This window comes from Etheostoma spectabile, chromosome 16, assembly GCF_008692095.1.
Source record: "Etheostoma spectabile isolate EspeVRDwgs_2016 chromosome 16, UIUC_Espe_1.0, whole genome shotgun sequence".
Classification (NCBI taxonomy): Eukaryota; Metazoa; Chordata; class Actinopteri; order Perciformes; family Percidae; genus Etheostoma; species Etheostoma spectabile.
This window is the reverse complement of record NC_045748.1, coordinates 1474656-1498306: the sequence shown is the minus strand read 5'-3', so window position 1 is coordinate 1498306 and position 23651 is coordinate 1474656. Positions and strand designations below refer to the sequence as shown.

Sequence of the window (23651 nt, the reverse complement as noted above, 5' to 3'; positions counted from 1 at the left end):
TCAATATACATTGTGTTGTTTATCAGGTTGAAATGGTTAGTATGTAGATTGCTTGGTCTCCGATACACCCAAATGTTAGTAAGGAAACGTGATTAAACCTCTGCCTTGCCCTCATGTTAGTGAACTTGCATCGGTTTGTTTTTTTTACAGCTACCTTGTAGCTTTGAGTATTACCTGTGGGATAAAGTCAGAAACGGCCCAAAAGATGCAGGTGATGGAATGCAGTTTTGTGACTTTGGCTCGATGGAAAGTAGCACAAATAAAGAATGTGAGCGTCATCTGCCAAGTTAACATTTGAATGGAAAGCTGCCAGGCTCACCGCTCAAAGGGTGGATGCTCTGGTGCTGTAGAAGCCAGCTAATCAAACAGAATGAGCGAGTGACAGAAGAGAACAACAGACTTAAATACAAAGCTACAGTGTAGTTCAGAGGAAAATATCAGACGGGGAGGGTAGGTTAGTTACAGAGGAAAGGCCCTTTTCGTGCCAAACGTCCAAACAAAGTCGGCAGAAACTTGAGCATAGGGGTGTTATTCAGTGACCAGACTGATGGCTTTGCTGGGCCAAAAATCCCCACCAAAGAAAGCGCAGTCACTCAGGCAAACAGAAGGTGAACAATGAAGCGTACTTCGGTCTGGGAGATCATATTCCACGGCACAGCGAGCACCAAGCCAACCAAGTCATTTTGCATAGCAAGTTAGAAGTGTGTAAGTAAGGAAACTGAGGTGGTGTTCAGTTCAGAGTAGATTCAAATATGCCATTAAAATTGAAACATGGACAATTTATTTCTGTCTGTCAGCAAGTCTTGCTCCAAATTTACTCCCTGGATCTTATTTTGTTTAACAAAATCAAGTGTTAACCTCTCTGATTTACAGCTGTGGTACTGTAGATCATCATCATTTCCTCTTCAGAGATTCTATGTTCAGTTGGTTTTTACCGTGCACAACGTCCCACTAAGCATGGGTTTGGATATTTACATGGGAACCCTAGGTGGCCGGGGCTAAATCTGATTGAAAAGTGCATTTAATGTGGTGCTCATGAGTTTACACACCCATGCTAAAGTTGACTAAAAAGAAGAATAAAAAAATCATCTTTTAGAACTTGATCTTAATGCCTTAATTAAAAACAAATGAAAAAAATCCAACCTTTAAGGACACCAATTTTCTTTGTGAAAGAGTATATGCATACATACCCCTATGTTAAGTTCCCATAGAGGCACGCAGATTTTTATTTTTAAAGGCCAGTTATTTCATAGATCCGGGACACTGTGCATCCTGATAAAGTTGCCTAGAGATTGGCATGGTTTTACTCCAAATTTGTTTTAATTAAGGCATTAAGATCAATTTACAGAATATGATTTTTATTTATTATTCCTCTTTTTAGTCAACTTGAGCACCACTTTACAGTCTGTCAATGTGTAGTTAGGATGTGCTTCACAATGAAAGATATTTAAGTCATTTAATTGCTTTTGACATAATGGTTAAAAAGAAACAACACATTTCACTCATAGGCCTAGACGTGTGCTTCCTGTGACAAGAACTCCCTACAAACATCTCTACCTAATGGTGGGAGCAATTTTCTGATCACAAACTGCTGGACAGTGTAAAATGTTACGTTAACATCCGACAACAAGTACTCAACGTATCTACAAAATGCATCATGTTCACAGCCTAAAAATGAATGGAAGCAACATGTAGACCACCTCTGTTTGTATGTCACATTTAACAGACCATGACAACTCTTCAGCGAGCTTTAAATAAAGAAAAGACTGTTGCATGTAAATCTTTGGTCACCTCGTATCTTGCTGCTGACGTGTTCCTTAGACGTGATGATCTGGTCCATGTCGGTTCGCAGTCTGGCGTCCAGTGGAGCTCTCTGGGCCTCACAGCCGTCGACCAGTGCATCATACTGACCGGTGGTCTGAGACAGCACCTGCCTGTACACAGCATCAGAGATCTAGAGGAAAAGACATTGGACTTGTTTGAGTCTCTCCAGGGATTGGACGGCATAACTGCAGTGAACAGTACCGTATGGTAGGAACTCACCAACATCCAATCCCTCTGCCTCTGCTGCAGCTTCCCCTTCAGACGAGGACCAATCACGCTTCGCAGCTCTGGATGAAGGGTCTCCATCACCAGATTAGCCAGAATCTGTACACACACAACATACAGTACTTATAATTACTTATGATTATGGCTTATTACTTATAATTATAGCTTTTCTGTTAAAAAACAAACAAAACAAGAAGCAAGCACAGCATAATACAACAAAGTAACCCCCCATTAGACAAGCAAAAAACCCCACAAAAAACACTTTACCACTGTTATTGTGATTTTAGAAATGTGTTCATACACTTTTATTTGTAAGTTTGTATTGAATGTATTACACATTAGTATGAAAAAATTAAGAGAGCCTTTCTAGTTTTCCTTCTATAAGGTTATGATAAATCTGTCTGTATCATAATAGATTAAAACGGTGCTTCATTCTGTTCAATTCATACTGTGAGCTGCATTAGCCTTTTCTTTCCACCAGTTACACTTATAGTTACTATGGCAATGTGCCAACTGGGTATTTTTACATTAGAGGTGTAGTCAAATAACAACTAATATCCTCCACCCAAAGCAAAACAAAAAATGAATCTCAAAAACAAGCAGCCTCTCTTTCCTTTGTGGTGACATGGACACAGTGGGGCGATTGATACACAGCTGGACACAGAGAGGCAGGAAAGCACAACGAACAACACACACACACACACACACACACACACACACACACACACACACAAGCACACACGCACAAGCACACATGCAAGCTCAGCACCTCCATAAGGTTTAACTAAGCTGGACTAAATATTTGGTGAAACATGTTGCTGGGTAATGACTGGCTGCGACACTCGCAGAGTCGCAGCTAAGGATCAGAAAGACATGACAAATAACAGGTATGTTATAGTTTGTTTGTCAAAAAGACGCTTTGTCTGGAATGGGATTTAGGCTTAAATAAATAAATCAAATTGTGTTTTTGCCTTCTTTATTTTTTGCATTGTTGGCTGTGATATATCATACTTAAATATATTCTGTGCCAGTTTTAACATCCCCAATCTCAACCCTCGAGCCCATTTATGATTCGTTCTTGAATATTATTATAAAAAGGAACAATTGTCCTTCTAACATAGCCTATATATTTTCTTTAAAAAAAATAAAAAATATACTTCTTTCCTTAACTGTTATCAATATGTGCATGATTTATGTCTGCACTGGATAGCATATTGCTATATTTTGTGTATATTTTGTTTTCTAGATAAAGCAAAAAAAAAAGATTTAAAAAAAAAAAATGATGTCTGAAAATATCCTGAAAACAACCAAAACAACACGCCGAAAATGCTTCATCACTCTGCTGGAAATGTATTGTTGAAATTATGCACCTGCTAGCTACAGCAATCCAACAATTTGAGTCAAACCCATAGACTGTATATATTGATAGTAAAATTAACGGTCTATCTATGGTAAAATCTTACGCTCTGCCACAGTCACGTGACATACCATTTACTATAATTACAGAAATTGAATGCACCTTTCGTAAAAGGGCGGTCTATTTAAACCGCTAATGCCCCGCCCCCGCACACTACGTGTGGCCGTTTCAATGCTGTTTGAATGTTGTGCTGTAATTCAGCTGTAAACATCTTATGATACCTCTACCGTTGCTAAATATCATTTCATAGTCAAGCTAGCATGCAAACAGTCTCAGAATGTTGCTCCAGGACTGTTTTGCGGAAGAAATCATTGTGTTTAAGCCTTCTTCACCGTTGAATCACCTGTTGGCCTCACACCATGTTTTCCTGCCCTCCCGTCTTCTGCCTGAGACCGTGGGGACTGTGTGCGTCACATTTTTAAGGTAAGTGTTAGCTAGCTACTTGTGCTATCATACTGCATTATTGCCAGTTTACTGTATGTCTCCTTGGCTCTGTTAAGTTTTATGGTATGGGTTGTAGCCTATATCACTTAACTGTGCGGCTAATTAGCCTTTTCACAGCAGACATATGGAGTTATTAATGACATTAGCAATGGCGTAGGTAGCCTATGTTTAGGTGCCCCAGCTACTATACCAGGGTCCTGAAAGCAAGGCAGCAGCCATTAATTATTTACACCTATGATTTTCCAACATGTCAAAATGTCTACCTGGGAAAGGCCTATTTGCTTTATTAACTGGCTGTTAAGTTTTGCTCTTATGTTGCTCTATATGGATTACTTCTTGTGGTGTAACGGCTCTGAAAATGCTCTGAGTAGTAGTGTCATTTGAATTATATTCGTGTTTGACTATGAATGGTTGTGAAGGGTGAGCTGGTTTTTGTTTTGGGGCGTTTCCTCATGGCTCAGGGAAATATGAATTGGCTTCAGGAATTTAAACATAGTTACTCACAACTCCATTCTTTTGTACACATAATTAGTCACATTCACATTTGCACCTATCTCTTGTGTTTATTGTGCCGCTTCCTTTACTGCCAATTACATTTAAACAGCTGAGCCTTTGTTCTATGGGTTTCCCTGCAGGATTCATAGAACTCATAACTGCGTACAGTTCTGACGGTCATCTGCAGCTTATTTTTTATCCTTCTGTATTTACAGAATAGATTACAAATCCACATGAATGTCTGAAAGTAAGAGGCAGGAAAAATGAAAAAATGTCTTACTATATTGCCTAAATTACTCTGTATTATAAACTCCTAAAATCTCTCATAGCACTGTCATCTGCTCCCGTTGAAGAAATCCAGAAGTGTAGGTCTACTACATTTTCACCCACTTTAATGTTCAGGGAACTAGAGAAAAATGTGGATTCACACAGGAAACATGGAAATTAATGAAGAAAACGTGACTGCCATAAACACACAGAGCAACTATGAAGCACTAGCAGGAGACTGAAAGAGACTCATTCAGAGGGGATACCGTGTGTGTGTGTGTGTGTGTGTGTGTGTGTGTGTGTGTGTGTGTGTGTGTGTGTGTGTGTGTGTGTGTGTGTGTGTGTGTGTGTGTGTGTGTGTGTGTGTGTGTGTGTGTGTGTGTGTGTGCTGGTATGTTGAGGGTTGCGTTGTGTTGCTGACAGTCCCTTTAAAGATTTTGTGTAGGTGCACTCTTGTACTTTAGTGTGAAGAAAGGGTGTGTGCTCATGAAGTAGATGGAGTGTTTTCATGAGCTATATTAATTGAGAAAAACCTTTCTCTGAAAAGCAGCCATGCATCTTTTTACCACAGCATGTCATCCATCATTGTTGCCACTCAATAGGTTGAACTATGGTCCTGACTTGATCTTTGGACAGGTACTCACTGGGACTGACAGAAAATCTTAGGAATCTTAGGTTAGGAATAAGTGGCTGAAGTCACGCCATTCTACTTCCGGTACATGTCTTTTCTAAAAAAATATGAACGTGAGTCAATGGAGAGATAGATTCTACCCGACCTAAAAAACGTCACTTTCACTGCGACCTCACGGTGATCTCTTTCCGATGTACAGCCCCCATCTCTCTTGGCTTCAAATAACTCACTGTTGTCGGTCAAGGCCGCTGAACAGGCTAGACGTTTTAAACAGCCATGGACGCTTTCCTGCTCCTCCCGTTACGTTAGCAGGGTTAGCATGGCGCCGTTAGCCAGGACCGTTCTCTCCATACATTCATGGCCGGGACCAAGCGGGATTACTTTACTGCCAGTGTCTCGATTATTTTTGCCATGACATGAAATGCCTGTCCATTGTAGCTGTGATAAATTAGCCTGAAGCTAATGGGCCCTTTTTGGGCTCTATGCTGTCTCCATCTTTTAAATACTTCTCCAATATTTACCCGAGGTTTGTAACGTCTCTGGTCACGCAACTGTTAGAAACACTGTTGTTGAAACATTGTTTTTGTACAGTACCTTTAGAAAGATGTCTGGAAGTCTGGGGACACTAGTTGTTGCACCATGACCATTAATTGCACTTTATTATGTTGTTCTATGCTCTATTGCACGTTTTGTAAGTTTTGTTGTGAGATTTAGATTCAAACATGTCAATAAAGAACTTCATGTTTCAAGTTAAAGTACATGGACTCTTAAAAAAGCCTTTCTTTTTTTTACCATAGTATCAAATTTGGCATCGAGAATCGTGTTATTTTACTGGTATTGCCACAGACTACTGAATTTTTGGTATTGTCACACCCCTATTTTAAAAACGGTCAAAAAGTTCAGTGTGAAACAATAGACCCTACCCTAAATTCAACTTTTAAATATCCTAAAATGACTTAAAAGCTGCTGAATACATGTTGGGATAAAATGAAACATTCAGAAAAATTTAAGTTTTCTACCCTATCCTAAATAGGCGCCATCTTAATTGCAAAGGGGAAGGGCCAGGGAGGTCGACCGGCAGCTGATTGGACATGTGTCACATGGTTCTGGCTTTTCCCAAATTTGAAAACGCAGCATAATGGCAGCTTGTTTGGAATACGATTGAGTATTTTACTGAAATAGTTCACAGAATCGTGAAATAGGCCATACAGTTGCTGAAGCTGTCATCGACAACTAACCATCGAAAGTGGGCACTACGGCAATGAGTGTGGTCAGTGCATGTTTCTGAACATTATATCATGCGTCCCTTGGCTTCTGCATTATCTGTTTAATATATCTTAAATCAATCATTCTTTGATGTCACAACTCCACGTCAAACACCTCCAAGAGTCAACTTCAACTGGAAGTTGTGTGTGATGTGAAGACACTGTGCCAGTGTGCAAGGTTTTGTGATAGCCAAGTTAACAGTATGTTTAACTTAAAATGGGGAAAGGCCTTGTGGACCTGTTATTTCAGATTTAGAAATGCAGACTGTGTAGGATCCAGCCTCTGAGTGGGGACAAGGCAGTATTGTAATCTGAGATCCTGACCTGTGGGGGTGTCCCGCACATCATATCCCAGGTCCCGTAGTGTCCCTTGGCTTGTCTGTGAAGTCTCACAGCGTCCGTGAAGGCTGGCGTCTGAACTGTGCAGTCCTCTGACAAACCTGTTGTTGGGGGTGGAAAACAGCAGAGCAGTTTGGTAACATTCATGGACTGTATATTAGTAGGTTTAAGTTACATCCGCATTTGCAGCACTTTGCCGAACCGGATGCGCTGTCCATTAATATTAACAGTCTATGGAAACATTACAGAAACAAGACTCCCTTCTCCCCTCTTTTAGAAGATCTTAACACAGAGCTTGACGGTAACTCTTTTCCCAAGGTGCCCCAAGTTGAAAAATGTAACAACTTTCAAGGGATGCAATTTTAATGAATCAAATAATGTTTTTCTTTAATTATTGGGAGTAATTTACAAGTAGGCCAAGTAAGTCAATTAATCGCACGATAAATAATTAGCTAGATAATTCTTCTGGCTGCATTTGCATGCTTGTTTGTTTTCCTTCTCTCTTGCTCTACTAAAGACACTTGATGACTCGGCTCAAGCCTACAGCTGTCACTGTGTCAGAGGCTCCCGGACGGAGAACTGAGACTCCGTTACATGCTTGTTGGTCAACAGTTAACGGTCTGTTATTTAATACCATCGGGCTTTCTTTTGGAAGGTTGGCTGCCAATAATCGCCACTTACCAGCTAATAAATTAGCCTTAGGTAAACGATAGCTATCAGTAAAGAGTGTGTGAGGGGATGCTTTGTTGAATGGACTCTTGAATGGACAGTCTGCAACAACTAAATGGATGTTTTCTTGGTATGAGATGAACAAACGTGTGGACTTTTCATTGGTTCCTGCAGATTCCCACATTAACAACCGTTTCCATAACATTTAAGTCATTTCCGTGGGACTCTCGGAGAGGCTAATTATGGTCGGCAGTACAGTCAGTAACAGTAGCTGGAGGGTAGCACAACACATGCACACTCGGCTCCAATCGCACACACAGTTGGGTCATCCCTCTAAACAGTCTGATGTTGGCTTGTTAGAGGGCAGGTTTCTTGTGGTTGCCATGGTTACGGCCCCTCCCAGCTGACAAGACAATAGAAGCAGCTCACAAAGCATTGAGCAACATGCATGTGTTTTTAGGAAGTTTGTTCCTACCATGTGGTTGTGTTTTTAACTGATGAAAATACAACACTAGCTGCCTCTCTTAATGGCACAGCACTGAGGGACACTGCGTGCGGAAAGTCTTACTTTGCTCACAAAAGGGTATAAACAGGTGTATGGAACAAACAGCCCTATAATTAGCAGTTTTTCTTCAGAGCAGCTCTTCCTTAAAATAAAAATGACTGATGCTACAGTTGTGCGTTTTACATGTGGCACTTCACTGTGAGTCAGTCCTTCTGATGCGTGAATATGTAATTAAAGGATAGGTTTGCTGTTTGCCAACCCCAGTCCCCATTGAAATGTTGTTTCCCATCATTTATTACAGTCAATGATATGCAGTAACTCAACTTTAACAATGGCAGCAATATATATATATATTTTTTTTAAATTTGCAGTGGTGGAAGAAATATTTGGACCCCTAACTTAAGTTAAAGTAGATACACTGCAATGACACTAATTTTGTAATGAAATGACTAGCCCCAAAACAACCTATGCCCATAGGCTAACTCTTATGACAGATGTCATTACAGGCAAAAGAAATACATTGTTGTGCTGGAAGAAAACGGGCCCAAAAAGGATTGTACCATCACAAATTTGTTAAGTTGTCAACATGCCTACATGCTACGGGTGCATGATATATTGACTTAATATTGTTATCGCAAATCACGTTGCACAATATATCGAAAGTGTCACAATAAGTATGCAAAATCTTGTTTATTATGCAAAGTGCTGCATCCGGTCCGTTGACTGTGTGGCTTAGTTGTTGAAACTCTATAATGATCACGTTTCATTGGCCATTTACCGTGCCACTCACACGTGTTAGTGTACGTCAGCGCACGGGCCACTACCTGATAAACCATATGGAGCGTACCACGTGGCGTGTGTGCATATTTCAGAGTGACAGTTTTCACACCTGTAGTTTGTTTTGTCTGGGGTGGGAACAGGAAAGTAAATACAGGAAGAAGGTCCTGTGTTGTGGTCTAGTGGTCAAACCAGCTCATTTCATTAGAATGATCAGACATAGTTACTACGTCTGCTCTGGTCACCGAGACTTCACGCTGCCGACGTCTGTCTCCAACTTTAGCGGCAGCTGGTTTGACCACGGAGATACGATGACGGACGGCCATCTTGACCACAGTGTATTTCTGTGATAGAAACACTGCAAGCTGCTACAGTTTCCGCACTGTTGGATCGCAGATTGCTAAACACACCTGATTACAGGAGTGCAGTTTCAGTACGGATCACGTTCTCACCACAAATTAACCACTCCAGAGTTTGATTGAAAGCGTACCAAGACCGCCTCTCCAAGCAGGTCTCGGTACGCTTTTGGTGCACACCAGAGTTCGTTTTGTGCGTTCTTCTCACTTGCTCAAACAAACCGCGTCAGCGGGGCAAACAAAATCTAGTTTGATTCAACCAAACTAAAGGCTGTCGGTGTGAAAACGCCCTAAATGAAGAACTAGATAGAGACAACAAAACGGAACGAATCATGAGAACACACTTTCAAAGAAAACCTGTTGCAGTTAATCCGCCAGAGCTAGCCAAACAAGCCTCACTAGCGGGTGATTTTGCTAGTGGCAAAACGTACGACAAGAACTCAAAGAGACATACCAAAATCACCAATGCTATAGCGTATTATTTGGCCACAGATATGCTCATCCACACAGTGGCTAAAAAAGAATGAATTGGGCAAACTGGACCGAATCCCATCCCACACCTATTTCTCCCACGTAGCTATCCCACAACTTTATAAAAGGCAGTGCAGGCAGAATTTGGAGACGGATAGATTGAATATTTTTCATTTACGACCGACCTGTGGTCCAGCCGAACTACTTATCCACAAACAAGTCTCACTGTACACTATATTGTCATGAATCTATGAATATTGTTACAATGCGCTTTCCTGTAACTTTTGTAATTTGACATTAGGCTTGCAAGATTTGGGGAAAAATATGAATAACAATTGTTTGCTTAGAATTGGTGACTCTCTGCCACAAATTGTTTGACCATGACAAAACAAATTGGCAGTACTAAACCAGGTTATTACAGTTTGGGAATTTTCATCAGAATTTATTTTTATTTGGGCACCTATAGCACATTGCTCATCACCACAAGTCTGTAAGCATATAGAGGCTTCAATGAAGAGAAGGGAGAGCACTGCAGCACTCCGGAGCGCTTTAAATCCTATTTTATACACTATGTTTAAAACTCACAGAAGAAAGTAGTAGCGTATCTGATGCAGTCGGCTCGTAAAATTAAATGAGAACCAAAGACATTAAAAAAATAAAAAATTAAAGTAAATGAGTTGTTTAAAAATTCAATCGTGAACAGGGTGAATCAAGATTTCTTAACAATCGATTGTGCAGGCCTATTTTAAATGTTTTAAAATATTGAAATTAATATCAATATCGTATACTCTAATCGATTGTAATATCCCATTTCAATACCGTGCAACCTACTACATCCCATTGGCCTTGTTGACCTAAACACACACCCACACACACACACAACAACAAACACACACAACACACACACACACACACACACAGTTATACTTCTATGTTGTGGGAATAGCGCCCCCCCCCCCCCCCCCCCCCAAAAAAGAAAGTTTGTAAGTCTAAGCTGTTGTGGACACCATGTCCAAACAAAATTAGAGAGAAAAGTGTACATATCTATACTTCCTAATGGTTGAATAGTAGGTTTACCAACAGAATAAGTCTTTTTCCTATCAAGTTGTTTTGTCTCTGGCTGCAAGTCTGTGACTCAGTGGAGGCTGACAAAGACGGGAAGTGACCAAGGAGTGAGGTGGGGGAGAGGCAGACAGGAAGCGGTCTCTGCTCCCAGCTCACTAACTCTTGATAGGCTGAGGGTCTTGTGTTGGCTTGTTCCATAAGAATTCACTAGACCCACAAGGATAGAGGCGCAGTGGAAAAAATAATCATGTTGGCAGGTGACCAGGCATCATTTGAAGTAGGTCTGCACGAATAATCGTTGTAAAATCGCGATCTCGATTCACCCTGTTCACGATTTAATTTTTAAATAAATTTGATTTTTTTTTTTTTATGACTTTGGTTCTCATATAATTTACGAGCCGAATGCATCACAAACGCAACTACTTTCTTCTGTGAGTTTTAAACAGACTGCATAAAATAGGTTTTAAAGTGCTCCCAAGCGCTGCAGTGCTCTCCCTTCTCTTCATTGAGGCCTCTATGTTTACAGGCTTGTGGTGATACGCATGTGTGCTATAGGTGCCAAAAAAAATCTGTTTGGTTAAAATTATCGAGTAAAATCCTTAGGTTTTGTCTTTGTCAATGTCAGTGTCTCACTGGTGACGGTGGCAGAGAGGAGGACATTGGACAAACTGCTGGCTATTACTGAAATGCCAGCCACCCTGCACACCGCCTCAGCACCCAGAGGAGCCGGTTCAGTGGAAAGCTGCTCCTTCCCAAGTGCGGACCAACAGACTCAAGGACTCCTTTGCCCTATGCCATCAGACTATACAACTCCTCACTAGGGGGGAGGAGGAAATAGGCAGAGAGGACAACATACATACATACATACATCACTACTACAACATACATAATACATACATACATACATACATACAACATACATACATACATAAATACATACATACATACACAGTAACATACATACACACACAGTACACATACATACATACATACACGCACACCTGGACATAATTCACACCTAGTCACTTTATCACTTTATCACTTAATACTGGACTAACACTGACACTTTAATAATAATTTATGGTCTTTTGTTTGTTTATTTGACAAATGTTCTTAGTTGTTGTATTCATTTTTGTTATTTTGTTGTCTTTATACGTCTTTCTTTTATCTATTTTTAATTTCTTTTTTCTTGCTAAACTGCTGCTGGAATTTTCAATTTCCTTGCGGGAGTCATCCCAAAAGGATCAATAAAGAGAAGTCTAAGTCTAGTCTAAGTCTAAGTCTTTCATAGAGCAATAATGTTATATCTTTCCGACCGTGACATTTCCCGTAGACGTGTATAGTTTCCAACTGGGAACCCAGAAATTCCGACATTCCATGTAAAATTGAACACAACAAACAGCATAGTCCGTGCCTGGCATCATGGAGGTACTGAAAGTCGGAGGAAAGCAGCCGAGTCCCATTTGATTATGACTGTCGGATAAAAGCACGTGCCTTGCAGTGGAAGGTGGTAAAATGCCAGGCCTGTAAATGCTACACATTCTCCATGTTTGAAGCCAGCTAGATCAGGGAACAGATTGCAGTTTCTCTGCACTGTGTGTCTGTGTACTGTGTATAAATAGAACATGTGGCAGCACTTACCACGGTCTCTTTATTTGAGGCATTTCCCTCCCTGCCTTGCTCACCACCCTCTTGTTGGAGGGATTTTAGCAGTAGCCGTGGCTGAGTTCCCAGGCCTTCACAGAAGTGTGTATATTGCTCAGAGTTAAATATATTTGACATTTTAAAACTCATTAAGCATTTGGAAGTCAAATATTGTCTGATTAGACTTCAGCGTCAGGCCACCTGCTTTCACATCAAAGCAGGTTTTAAACCCTCACATTGCTGCTGCTCCCACCGACATGCATGAGCAAGGTTTCTCCATATGGTGCAGCCCTGTGGAACCAGCCAAACCCACAGTACAATAAATACTGACTGAAACATACCATCAGCCGCAGACATCGCAAACACATGACTGAGGAAGTCCTGACATACGATTTTAGCAGGTCGTCCACTAGGATAAACTGAGTGAATGCTGGACAGTACGCCTTGTTTTGGTTTGTGTATTAGTCTATACTCTGTCTTGCCGGGCAATGACGCCATAGAGTACATAAATGTCAGCATTTTGAACCATATAGCATGCTGAGAAGCACACTGCTCTGCTACTGACTAGCCACAAACCTGACTTGACTTGTGCTTTTACCGTCCTTCGAATGTGCCCATTGCACGTCTCTTCTTGCTGAGTGGAGTTAATGTGAGGTCTGTGGATCAGAGCAGAGGCCTGGTGGCTGGTTTTAAAGGCTGTGGGGGTGGGTACTGGCCTGTGATTGATGGTTCTCCAGTGGCCCAGCAGCAGCTCAGAGCAGTCTTTGACTACTAATGTGATGCAGCATCAGTCTGGCTGCTGGACTGCTGCACAAACTGAACCATCATAAGGGCCCAAACTAAGGATTCTTTTTTTTTTAAATCAAGTAATCTCTCAATTGTTTTTTCAATAAATTGATTACTTGTAAAACTGTAAATGATAGGTATTGAGAACCCCAGAGGATGTGCTCATATTGTTTCTTTTGCTCGACCAACACTTCAAAACCAAACATTAAATTAAGAAAGATACAAAACAAAAAGGAACAACTCCTCAGATTTGAGAAGCTGGAACTAACAAAAGTCTTTTTTTTCTTCTTTTTTTTTTCTTTATGACATTTGTTGTTAATAACATTAGTGGAATTATAAACAAATCAGGACTATAAATCATCAAGTTCATGATGACTCTAACCTCAGACGCGACACTATTGCATTATTTTGTTTGGGCCTACTGGGGGCAATTTCAGTTCTAATAAGATTTTCCTCAGGTTAATTATAGTAGTACAGGGACACGGTGACTCCACTCTGCAAAGCTTCACAACAGTTATTTGCTGAAGGTCAACCATCCAGAGCAAATCTTTTTAACTACTTATTGTGTAACTAGAAGTGTAAAGGTAAACAGTAAAGTTGTTGCCCAAACGATCTATTGTAAGGGTCTTATAGATTTTGCAGATTGACCTTGTGTAACTCTATGGTGCGAACATTCACACTGCCACGTTGACCAATCAGATGGGCTGCAATATTGTGTTGTGCAGAATTCTGCAATGAGGTCACACGTTAACTGAGCTTATTAACGGGATGCTTTGCAAATCATTGTGTTAAGGCGATGCAAAGCAGCAGCTGATCATTTTATTGAAGAGCTATTGAGGATAATACAACACAAGCTTTACTGGATTCAAATAGATCTTCAGTGTGTCAATGTGAACATTTAACTTGTGGTTTTGACTTATCAAAGCCAGCTGAATAGTGTCAGTGTTCAGCTGATAAACTGCTTTGCATGAAGCTTCTGCTCCTAGCAGTTTATTCTTTATGGGCACTGCAGTATTTTCTGTACCACAACTGGCGTGCTCTGTAAGATTTAGAAGTATCACTTTAGTGTTTTAGGCAACCTGTGCAAAGCCTCAGACGCCAAACAGAATAGCTACTAATTTAATATTCCAAAAGGTGTTAATTTCATCATTTTAAAGTGTGGGTGTGTGGGTGTGGGTGTGGGTGTGTGTGTGTGCGCGCGCGTGTGTGTGTGCGCGTGCGTGCGTGCGCAAAATCACCCTTAGAAAATGTTGTTTCCGGTTCTGGTTTTCCTCAAAACACCAACATGGCAGAGGTGAGACTGGGCGTGTCAACACAAGACCGGAACATAAAAGCCGGTCCACACTGGCCCAGCCTCACATCTGATCTGGAATGTACAACAGGGACTCTAGTGTTTACTGAGCATGCCCCAACAGGGAGTGTTGTGAAGTAACAGTTGAGCTTGACTGGATACAGACAGAAAATGTGTGCACCAAAGTTAGTGTTGGGATTTTAATACATTTGCCACTTTGCTGGATATAACCCAAGCTTTACTAAACTGAAAGAAAAATGCCACTGTTTTTGTTGGCGCCTGTAACTTGTGGGCTTGCATGGGATGCTTTGAAACAAGGGCTAATACTGATGACAGACAGCTGCTAGCATTGTCATGTGTAGTTAAGGATAACCCTTTGAATTCATGCTGCATTAGCATGATAGGTGGCTTAGTGCAAAACAAGTTTGAATCAGGTTGGGCAACTTTGTGAGCCAGCCTGGTGATGAGCATAGAGCCAGCGTGTCTTATGTCATAGTCATAATAATGATAGTATTGTTAATAACCAAGAGGGTGTATCTTGGTGCCATAATGTAAAGATGTTGTCGTGGTTAGGGTATTGTCTGTAGCAAATATAACTGGATTTATTTTCAATAATAATATTTAGATTCAAAGATCCCTGGAATAGGAAAAACTGGAAAATGAATATAGCCAGTAATGTTTTAGCTTTACTTGTAGGATTTTTGTAAATAAATACCTTATAGATACGATCATAAATTTACAATTTGTATGAGGACCTTTTATGAATGCTCTACGTTTGATCTACAGTCTCCGTCAACAACACCTGCCTCTGCAGCCAGCAGGATCCAAACAAGCCTGAGCCTGTTCACTGCAGTAGTTGTTTATCGCTGAATCTCTGTAGTTTTGTATTGTTTTAACTTTTCCACGGTTCTTGCTCATTCTGATTCTTTCAGTCTTAACTCTAAAGCACAATGAATGAGATCACACACATGTGCATGCATGCAATCACGCACACAACCACAAAAATTTTAAACTTGACTCTCCTCATATGAAGGCAGCTGGACTACATTGTACTGCTAACTTTAAACACACCTGCCAATTCCAAATGAGTAATAACTATCAGTCAACATTCCATGTAACACACAAGGTTTGGCCAATCATAACACTTTAAGGTATTTTACAAAATGCCCTAAGTTGTCGCTCTAAGTTTGACAACAACGTGACCAGAAAATGGATGACATTATGTTTGCACATCCTCAGGCATGTCTATGCCGTCTGCCTTAAAACAATGACACATGAGTCATGGCATCACAAGAAGAAACCGCATTCAAAACGGATCCAGAGCAGTTCTCCACCCTAATAAAACAAACATCTTCTATGTCTGTACAGTTCTCATGTGCTCCTAAGTTTACATACCGATGCTAAAGTTGACTAAAAAGAGGAATAAAAAAAACATCTTTTGGAAATTGATCTTAATGACTCAATTAAAAAGAACTGGAAACATCCAACATTTAAGGACACCCATTGTCTTTGAAAGAATAATGTATTGTAAATATCACATACCATTCACCCTACCTAGAGATTGGCATGGTTTTATTTCAGTTAGCATAATGGCTTGTTTGATTTGCATTGAGAGATGATTTTATGGAAAGTACCCCCGTGCCTATCTTCAGGTATGGTGAAGGGTGTGTGATGATGTGGGGTTATTTTATTTCCAAAGGCAGAGGGAACTTTATCAAGATGCATAGTATCCTGGATCCATAAAATTTAAAAATAAATATCTGCCTGCCTCTATGGGAATTTAACAGGGGGTGTGTATACTCATTTATCCTGTATTTTAAGGAAGAACATTTATTTATTCACGATACATTATTCATTTACAAAGAAAATTTGTGTCCTTAAAGGTGCCCAGCCACACGTATTTTATTACTTTGTGGTAAAATCTGAAGTTCTTCCATAGACATGAAAAAATTCCTTGGGTACCTTGTTTCAAGCCATTCTAGTGTGGTATTGCTAGTCAATGAGAGCCTGGCTATCAATATCCTTACCCAGCGCAAATGGGGGGGGCTCATGAATAGTAATCCCTTACAAGGATTGTTTTATAATCCACCTGCCACTGTGGCTGGTATACAAGGCAAAGTTACTCCCCTTTGAAAAAGTACCCGCCATTGGCTGGTGATGGGTGCTAACAGGGTTTGTAACCATGTTAGTTTAGCCAGCGTTTTTTAATTTTAAATTTTTTTTTATTTTAGCTGTCTCTATTTTATTTTGAAACTAAATTTGTCTTATGGCTGTGGCACAACAGCCACATGCCGAGAATGGAAAGCAACACATTTTTCACATTTTTGTGTGTGTGTGTGTGTGTGTGTGTGTGTGTGTGTGTGTGTGTGTGTGTGTGTGTGTGTGTGTGTGTGTGTGTGTGTGTGTGTGTGTGTGTGTGTGTGTGTGTGTGTGTGTGTGTGTGTGTGTGTGTGTGTGTGTGTGTGTGTGTGTGTGTGTGTGTGTGTGTGTGTGTGTGTGTGTGTCACATAAGGTCACGGCAGTACCGCGGCCGAGTTGAGCAGGTACCATTAATGGAAAAACGCCATAATTAGCCTGATTTCTCCTCTTATTTCTTTTCAGTGGCTAGAGCTGATAGAGGAGGTAGCAGTTCATTTTCACATTCACAATATAACACAAACACATATGGACATAACATATTTCAAAAAACGGCAAGTAAAACGGTTTTGTGTGGCAGGGCACCTTTTTAAATGAAGGCATTAAGATCAGATTAGATCCCGAAAACGAAGCCAGTGTGGCAGGGTTTACATTTTTATGATGTACTGTAAATTGAGGGACCAAAAGCAGTATTGGCTCCAAATATCCGCTCAAGAAAATTGGCACCCCGTATCGGTCTACGGCTAAGGCTGATTGAGGGAAAAAACAAAAAAAAAAAACGGTATCAGTTGATCCCTAGTAGAAAGAAGGGAATTTAAAAAAAGATAATTCCTGCAGAATCTCACATTCAAAGATCATCCAGCTCACTTAAATGACATGTACAGGCTACAGACAGACAGACAGACAGACACAGCCTCTTCAGAACTGCCGACAAAGGCAGAGAGAGGCGCTGCTGCTGTTCAAATAATGTAGGCTACATGTACTGTAAGCTCGGGACACTAAATTTAGCAATTTATCTTCTCCTATGCTCATCACTGTTTTCAATAACTCCAGAATTCCAGTAATTTAACAGTGCCAGGCACCTATCTAGTAGTATTACTGCTCTACTTAGTAGAAAGGAAGTCACTGTGTGTTTGTTTGTTTGTGTATTGTTACCATTGTTACAGTGTCTGACACAGTCCTGCAGCACTGCGTGCCACTTTTTCTGCTCCTTCTCTGTCATCACACAGAAGTATTGGTGGCGGGCGTACGGGTGCCACAGGATGAGAGGGAACTGGGACGCACACTTGATAAACGGAGCACTGCCCGCTTTGGCCTTGATACCTACAACAGGTCACATGACAGAATGAGAATGAGAAACTACAAGACATAGGAAGCACTTTACGGACACATAAGGAAAATGCATAAACAATTATAAAAAAGCAGGTACATTTGGGACTAAATATGTAAAAAGGAGTTATGTTAAATATCTGTTAATTCAAAAAGGGGAAATTAAACAATAGCAGATTTAGCCCACTTTCAGTCTTGACTCTTGTCCCGTTGTAATGCATTTATTAAGGTGAAACTTGGATAAAACAAGTATTAATATTTATTCTGGTTTACTTGAATTCATTTATTTAGATGAGTTTTTCATTAATATTGATAATACCCAGCCCAAAAGTCAACTTATGTTAAAGTAAAACAAGTGAAGTCACACCTCAACTTTTTTTTAGCCATGTTTTGTTATATATTGTCATGTTTACAGTATGTACAGTATTTGATATAATTTTTGCCTGTCCTCTTCCTACCTGGCAGGCTGTTATTTATTAGCTCAATGTATTCCTCCATGGAGGTGAGGGCCCTGTACCCAGCACAGTTGATGGTTACTTTTGGGTGGAGGCCTCGTTCGTGTGCCTGTTGGAGAAATGGCAAACAAGCTGTTGTACCACAAATACTCAAACCACCAAATCGGTGATTGAAACAGTTTAGTCAAGTAAGAAGTGCACTTACTGTCTTGCTCTCATAGAGGCTGATGGTGTAGCTGTTTGGTACAGACACAAAGCGACTCCTCCACTTCCGATTCTCCTCCAGATACTGAAACAAACTCCCTGAAAAGATGGACCGGCCTGCCAGAGGGTCCTGCAAAATCAGAGACATGACTTAGCACTACAGCATAATGCATTGTGATATTTTATGTATTATTGCATTGTGTCTTACAAAAATTATGTATGTATAATTTGTATTAATGGAGATCTTTCATTAAAATTAGATTTCATTACTCTAGGAGCTTCCTAAACTATGCAAGAGACCTGTAGCTAAGTTAGAGTTTCCAAATATGTGGGGGTGGTGATTCTTTTTATTTTTTGGGGTGTTTACACAAGACTACACATCACCCAATTTTTTTTTCTTCAGATTTCCTGTCTTAGATCAAGTAATACTGTGACTGAGGCTGCTCAGAGAGGAAGGAAAGAACAAAGGAGACAGGCGGAAGTGGCAGAGCTAAAATAAAGAGGTTCTTGAGAGAACAGATGTTTGTCTGTTAGAAACTGTTGAAATATCTGTAGATTTTGGGCCCTGGATAGCTCAGTTGGTGGAGAGGGTGCCCGTATGTAAAGGTTTACTCCTCGACGCAGCGGGCCCGGGGTTCAACACCAACCTGCGGCCCTTTGCTGGATGCATCTTTAATGATGTGTCCAAATCCACTTCAGCTAGTTTGACGGTGGTCAAAAGGGTTGTGCTTAGTGTCTAATTAATCATAGGTGTGTTTTGGGCATAACATGCAATAAACTAATAGGGGGCACCTCCCATTCCCTTTAAAAGCCAGGCGCGTTTGTACCTTGGCTCATTGCTGTTATGATGGGAGACTTACACCGTAATATTTTTATTTGTAATCTTTTGTATGTGTGTGCTGCTGCTGCGCTTCCGTGTGCGTGCGTGTGTGTGCGCACCCTGTGCATAAGCCTAGGCGCATCTTACTAATGCGCTGTTAAAATAACAATGAAATGCTGCGCTATTGACTTTAGACAAAGTTTTTTTGGTCAATGGTGCGATCGATTCCTGCTGCCTTAATATAGCAACACGCCAGGAATTCACCCGAACACTCCTCCCTGTTAGACCAGCACGCTCATGGGCGCACAGATGGCCACAGGTGCATTTACTTTAAAGGAATAATTATTTGTTATGTTACCGTTTGTTGAAATATGGCCCATCAAGGCCTCCCCTAGCTGTAGATAGGTGGGCCGACGCATTTTTTTGTCTCAGTGCATGCATTGTTTAAGTCTGGTGCAACACCGGCAGTGCCGCCGCTAGTTAGCTTACAGTAGTGAAGGGAATCCTATGTTGCCAGTTTAAATATTGTATTGTGTGATCTCTGCGCCAGGTATCAGTGCTTAGGCTGTGCTTCTACCAAATATGGCCCAAATTAATATCTTCCTATGAAATTGTGCATTACTTTTTGAACTCGTTGTGAATACAAAGGCCACAAGAAGTAATTAGGTTGTTGTTATGCACCCGGAAGTATGTTTTATTAGTTCAATAATTTCAGTAAAAAACAAACTTGAAAATAGGGAGAACATGCAAATTAGGTGCTGATAATGCACATGTTGTGGGTGGGTGGGTGTGGTCCCCTGATGTAATATGTGGTAGTCTGTATGTATTTGTGTGTGTTTGTGTCTACCACCTCTTGTAATATGTTATGGGTACTTTTTTATCTGGACCTTGATTATGTAAAATAAAGTGTTTATTTATTTATATATATATATATTATTTTTTATTTTTTTACATCACAAAAGTTAACATGGATAAATAAGCAGATTACAAAAAGGATTCCTAGAATTACTTGTGTGTGCATGTCTGTGTTTGCAAAGTGTTAATTCACATATGCATAATTTTGCACTTATGCCATCAGCACACACAAGCTGCTGTCCTCCACATAGTGAAGAGAGGAGATGAACTGCCATTAGAGCATTCCAAACAGCATCTCTGTTCATGTGTGAAATGTGCTCTACTTCCCCTTCAGTGATTGAAAATGTGAACAAAAGTTGGACCTTCAATACATTCAGTAACCAAAAACATGAGAGAAATTCAAGAAGTGGCAAAGCAGAGGCCTTGCTAGTTAGGTAATGTACTGGTACATAGACCCCAAGAATGAGTTCCTTCATGCCTCATGTATAACATCGAGCTCTGATTGCCTACAAAAGCTTACATGTACAGTATTCAAGTTTGTGTTATGCATAAATTGTTTAGCTACAAACAATGGTGTGAATATGTTCATCTTGTAAGATGGTAGAAAGGGAGCTGGAGAGATTTAAGTTAGTTAAATAATAATGTTGAGTCGCAAATTTTGATAATTAAAACCACATTTCTTATTTACTCAATTTGCAATTACATCAGGGTTAAAAACTAAAAGCAAGTTATATGTTCCAAAAATGTTGAATATTAACATCCAGAAACAGGTGTAAGCCACATACTTATTGCAATAGTTTTTTATTTTATAACCGCTACAATGCACTTACCTTTCTGTGAAGCAGTTGTGACTGCGTTCCTCCTCCTCCTTCTATCTCAAAGCGAACTCTGTTAAAGAGAGCGACTGAGTACTGCTGCTCGAACGCATCACTGAACTCCTTCATCACATCTCTGGTTCGAGCTGCAGGAGGACACACAGACAGACATCAGGAAACATCCATACCACACAAACTTATCACACTAATGTAAAAAAGTGAAAAGAAGTTAATTTAGGTTCAATCCTCACAAGTCATTGGAGAGCAGATCAAGTACTTCAATTAATTTTCAACACGAAAGTCTTCGCCTGCGAAGGCCACAACCTTCATTGCCACTATCAGCTCTTTATGGAAAGTGCCATGTAGTAAAATGTAAAGTGGACTAGAAAACAGTGACTCCTGTGCAGCACTCAACAAAGAGATTCCTAACATGTATTATCAGCAATGTTCACTTTATAACAGCTGTCTTGAACAGTTCTGTCATCAGTAAGACTTTCAGGTTGGCTTTTGCATCATTAAAACAAAAACTTCAACATCATTTTAGACCTATTCAAAACCAAGACTTCATGTTTTTATAGCTGCACAATTAAATAAAATATTCTAAATGTCTTACTTTTCTATACAGTATACATATTTCCTGAGCCTCAAAAGTTCTTAAATTGAATAATCATTGGGTGTTGTGGACTATTGGTGGGGCTAATCAAGTAGTTTGTAGACGTCACCTTGGATGTTGTGGCCAGTTTGTTTCAGTATTTCCAGACATTTCTAAGTGATCCATCGATAATGGAAATAATTGTTAGTTGCAGCCCTAGTTTAGAGTGAAAAGTGTAGTGTCTCCCAACAAGTTGGAATGCATTTAAATTAATGTTTTCCTGTATTGCATAGATGTTTTTCAGAGCTTTCCTCTATGTCACCGCATCCTAATAAAAGTCCAAGAACCTGCTGGCGGGAACATGAGCTTTTCCCACATTCCAGTGCTGAAAAAAAGTCAGTTGGCGAGACGATCAGTATGTTTGGCTCAGTCAGCAGCAGAAAGTGTTGACTATGATCTGTTTATGGAAGGGACAACACAGGAAGGAGAGAGCCGGCATGTAGTGGGGGAGCAGGAAGGAAAGAGCTGACAGGACAGGATAGACAGGGAGAGAACGTAGAGGAGACAGAGGACAGGGATGGACACAAAAACTTATTAAAACACTGTCATACCAGGATGAGAAGGGTGGGCAGGTTGGAGGAAACAAAGGAAGATTGGGAGACAGCTAAAACAAAGACTCTTAAACCCATAGTTAAGTAGGGCTAGCTATTGAACCTTGATACTTTTTGATACAGAACAGAATGTCTCTGTAGAACAGTGTATTTTATACTTTCAGGTTGCCTACTGAAAGTTGGCTTTGAATATCTAGTCAGATTTTTATTCTTTGATCAGATATTTCCTGATATATATTTTTACCTGGCATTTAACTTTTTCTGAAGTTCTCGTACTTGTGTGTAGACAACATTTAACATTTGAGAAGTTTGGCTTCTTTTGGTGTATAAAAAATTACTAGCAGTAAATCAAAAGTATTGTTTTAGTGTTGGTTCTGAAAACCAGGTGCTGTATCTGCCTTAGTATTAAAGTGTATAGGAATATCTTATCATTCTGGTTCACTCATTTAAAAAAAGGGTTTAATGTGTCTACTGAGCCCCTGAAGTCCCAAAATTGTATGTTATCTTGTTTGCACAAGACATAGATCTAATGCCAACTTTTCTCTTTTTTTTTAAAATTTGGGACATGTTTGATAGAAACTCTCTCTATCCAGCGTGAATTGAATTTCTAGAAGATAAGTACTGGCTAATGGGCAGAGAGTCGGTACTTTCCACTGGTTGTCTTGCTGTGCCAAAGTCAGCAGACTGGATAATTATACATGGGAAGCCTTTTGGGCTCTTGAAAATTGGAATTGGTAAGAAAGACCACATCATAAATCACCCAACCGTCGAACTGAGACTTCAGACACCCCATGAATAAGATGGTGCCCTAATTTCTTATGTGAATAAATTAACTGCAACGCATCCTACGAGATCTGGAAAAGATAACCTGGTGTCTCGACCACAAGCATTTTATACAGATTTTTACTCACATGTCTAATGCAACTGATTGGCTCTCATTTCAATCTATGCAGTTGTCTGCACCGGCTTGTTTAAGGCTTAGCCCCGTCTCATGGGTGTGAACAGGACGTGAAGTGTTTAATTACGTTTAAACTCTATTTTAATCTAACAATGCATGTGTAAACATAAGGTTGATGCCCAGTAAAAAGGCCTAAATAAATATATTTATCTACATTTTTTAACCTAGGCAGAGCCTTGCCAACACCAACTGAGAACATGTTTGATGTCCTGCCGACTATCCGGAGGTAACGGCCAGATGGCTTGGAGCAACGGCCCCGCTATCTCCCAAATTGGGAGCCAGCTCTGAGGACCTTCTAAACTACCTAAGGCGTTTTTCCATCAATGGTACCTGCGCGACTTGACCGCAGTGCCCTATTCTTTTTCCATTGCAGATTAGTACTGCTTCACGTGTGAGGCGAGCCGT

At 40.3% G+C, this 23651-nt stretch overlaps 1 protein-coding gene across 1 annotated transcript in view; it reads right to left on the bottom strand.

Moving 5' to 3' along the window:
* The window catches only part of niban2a (niban apoptosis regulator 2a), a 35739-nt gene that overhangs the window by 6581 nt on the left and 5507 nt on the right, over positions 1 to 23651 (bottom strand). The window contains exons 2-8 of the mRNA XM_032539568.1: positions 21101 to 21231; positions 18597 to 18725; positions 18395 to 18500; positions 17763 to 17930; positions 6893 to 7008; positions 2044 to 2148; positions 1792 to 1954 (exon numbers count right to left, since the gene is read on the bottom strand). Of these exons, the coding sequence (XP_032395459.1) occupies positions 1792 to 1954; positions 2044 to 2148; positions 6893 to 7008; positions 17763 to 17930; positions 18395 to 18500; positions 18597 to 18725; positions 21101 to 21231 (918 nt within the window). The remainder of the gene's footprint in view (positions 1 to 1791; positions 1955 to 2043; positions 2149 to 6892; positions 7009 to 17762; positions 17931 to 18394; positions 18501 to 18596; positions 18726 to 21100; positions 21232 to 23651) is intronic.